The 1,793-nt window shown below is 39.1% G+C and overlaps 1 protein-coding gene across 2 annotated transcripts in view; it reads left to right on the plus strand.

The window, feature by feature from the left end:
* LOC107572855 (gastrula zinc finger protein XlCGF7.1-like) overlaps nt 1-619 on the plus strand; it is a 6,168-nt gene extending 5,549 nt beyond the window's left edge. The window contains exons 3-4 of one of the 2 annotated variants that reach the window (XM_016259286.1): nt 13-34; nt 368-619. In XM_016259286.1, coding sequence (XP_016114772.1) covers nt 13-34; nt 368-451 — 106 coding nt within the window. In that variant the 3' untranslated portion in view covers nt 452-619. Of the gene's footprint in view, nt 1-12 lie in introns of both variants that reach the window. The other variant, XM_016259285.1, reaches the window with a different exon arrangement.
* Nucleotides 620-1,793: the final 1,174 nt, after the last annotated feature.

Below are 1,793 nucleotides of genomic sequence, written 5' to 3' on the forward strand. Positions count from 1 at the left end.
GAAGCCGTTCACATGCCAACACTGTGGAAAGAGTTTCGATACGAATGGAATACTTAATCAACACATAACCATTCATTCAGGGAAGCCATTCACATGTGATCAGTGTGGAAGGAGTTACAAATATGAAGAAAGCCTCAAGTCCCCCATGAGAGTTCACACTGGAGAGAAGTCGTTCGCACGTGATCTGTCTGGACATGGTTACAAATACATTGAAACCCTTAATTCCCACACGAGTAAACATTCAAGAGAGAGCGGTTTTATGTGTCATCAGTGTGGAGAGAGTTTCAACTGTAAAGTAAGCCTCTACACTTATGTGAGACTTCATACTACAGAGAAGGCTTTCACCTGCAAACTGTGTGGGGATAGCTTCTCACAAAAAGGAAATCTTAAGTTACACATGAGAGTTCACACTGGAGAGAAGCGATTAGGGTGTAATGAGTCTCAGACATAACCCTTGAGTCACACGTGAACAGTCCTTACAACTGTAAACTGTGTAGGATCCATAGAAACGTGTTATTCACTACTATAAAGTGACATGACTGGGGATGTTTTGTTTTTAAATGGCACCAGAAAATAGGCATCTCTGTGAAATAAAGGTTATTTTCACACTTAAAGGAGATATATTATGCCCCTTTTTACAATATGTAATATAAGTCTCTGGTGTCCCCAGAATGTGTTGGTGAAGTTTCAGCTCAAAATACTCCACAGATCATTTATTATATCATTATGAAAATGCCTATTTTCAGGGGAAGCAGAAACACGCTGTTTTTCGTGCCTGTCTCTTTAAATGCAAATGAGCTGCTGCTCCCCGCCCCATTTTCCAGTAGTGATGGGAAGTTCGGATCATTTTACCGACTCGGACGTTTGAGTCTCGTTCAGCAAAATGAAGGAATCTTTTTTCCGAGTCATTTCGTTCATTTTAGCAAAATACAATTAAAATGTTACTTGTTACTTCCCTAACACGTCTACTAACGCAAACGTTGATCACACTACAAACAATACAAAACTGCAATAAGAAACAGAAAAGATTAATTAATTGTTTACCTGGGTCTTCAGTCTATGATTAGCTCACCTCACCTCTTATCTGACAAGTCTTCGGGATTTCCGAGTCGTTCCTTCATCACGTGACAGCCCCATAAACTTAACCAATGCAGTCTGAGCCGGAAAGAGAATTGATTAGTTCATCTCTCGAGTCTTTGGGTTTTTCGAGTAGATCGTTCATCACGTGACAGCCCCATATGCTTTAACCTATGCAGACTGAGCCGGAAAGAGAATTGATTAGTTCTTTTTTTAATTTTTTTTATTGAAGATATACAGTGGGGCAAAAAAGTATTTAGTCAGCCACCAATTGTGCAAGTTCTCCCACTTAAAAAGATGAGAGAGGCCTGTAATTTTCATCATAGGTATACCTCAACTATGAGAGACAAAATGAGAAAAAAAAATCCAGAAAATCACATTGTAGGATTTTTAAAGAATTTATTTGCAACTTATGGTGGAAAATAAGTATTTGGTCAAAAACATTCGTTCAAAATGAACGAATCGTTCAAGAACGACCCAACACTATTTTCCAGAATAAAGCTGCGCCGGTACAGTGCGGACCTGCTAAAAACATCTGTTTTGGTTCTGATTATCATGTTTATCGCGCTGAAATCATGCACTTTAAACCATATGAGTTTAAACTTCAGATATAAGGTTTTCTGAGCGCACACATCTGAAGCACACGCACAGAAAGCGGCTGTCACAGCATGCGAGCACTAAACTAAGCTCTCATTCACACACAAGTTTACCTTAAA

Source organism: Sinocyclocheilus grahami, unplaced genomic scaffold (assembly GCF_001515645.1).
Source record: "Sinocyclocheilus grahami isolate Dianchi unplaced genomic scaffold, SAMN03320097.WGS_v1.1 scaffold1822.1, whole genome shotgun sequence".
Taxonomy (NCBI): Eukaryota; Metazoa; Chordata; class Actinopteri; order Cypriniformes; family Cyprinidae; genus Sinocyclocheilus; species Sinocyclocheilus grahami.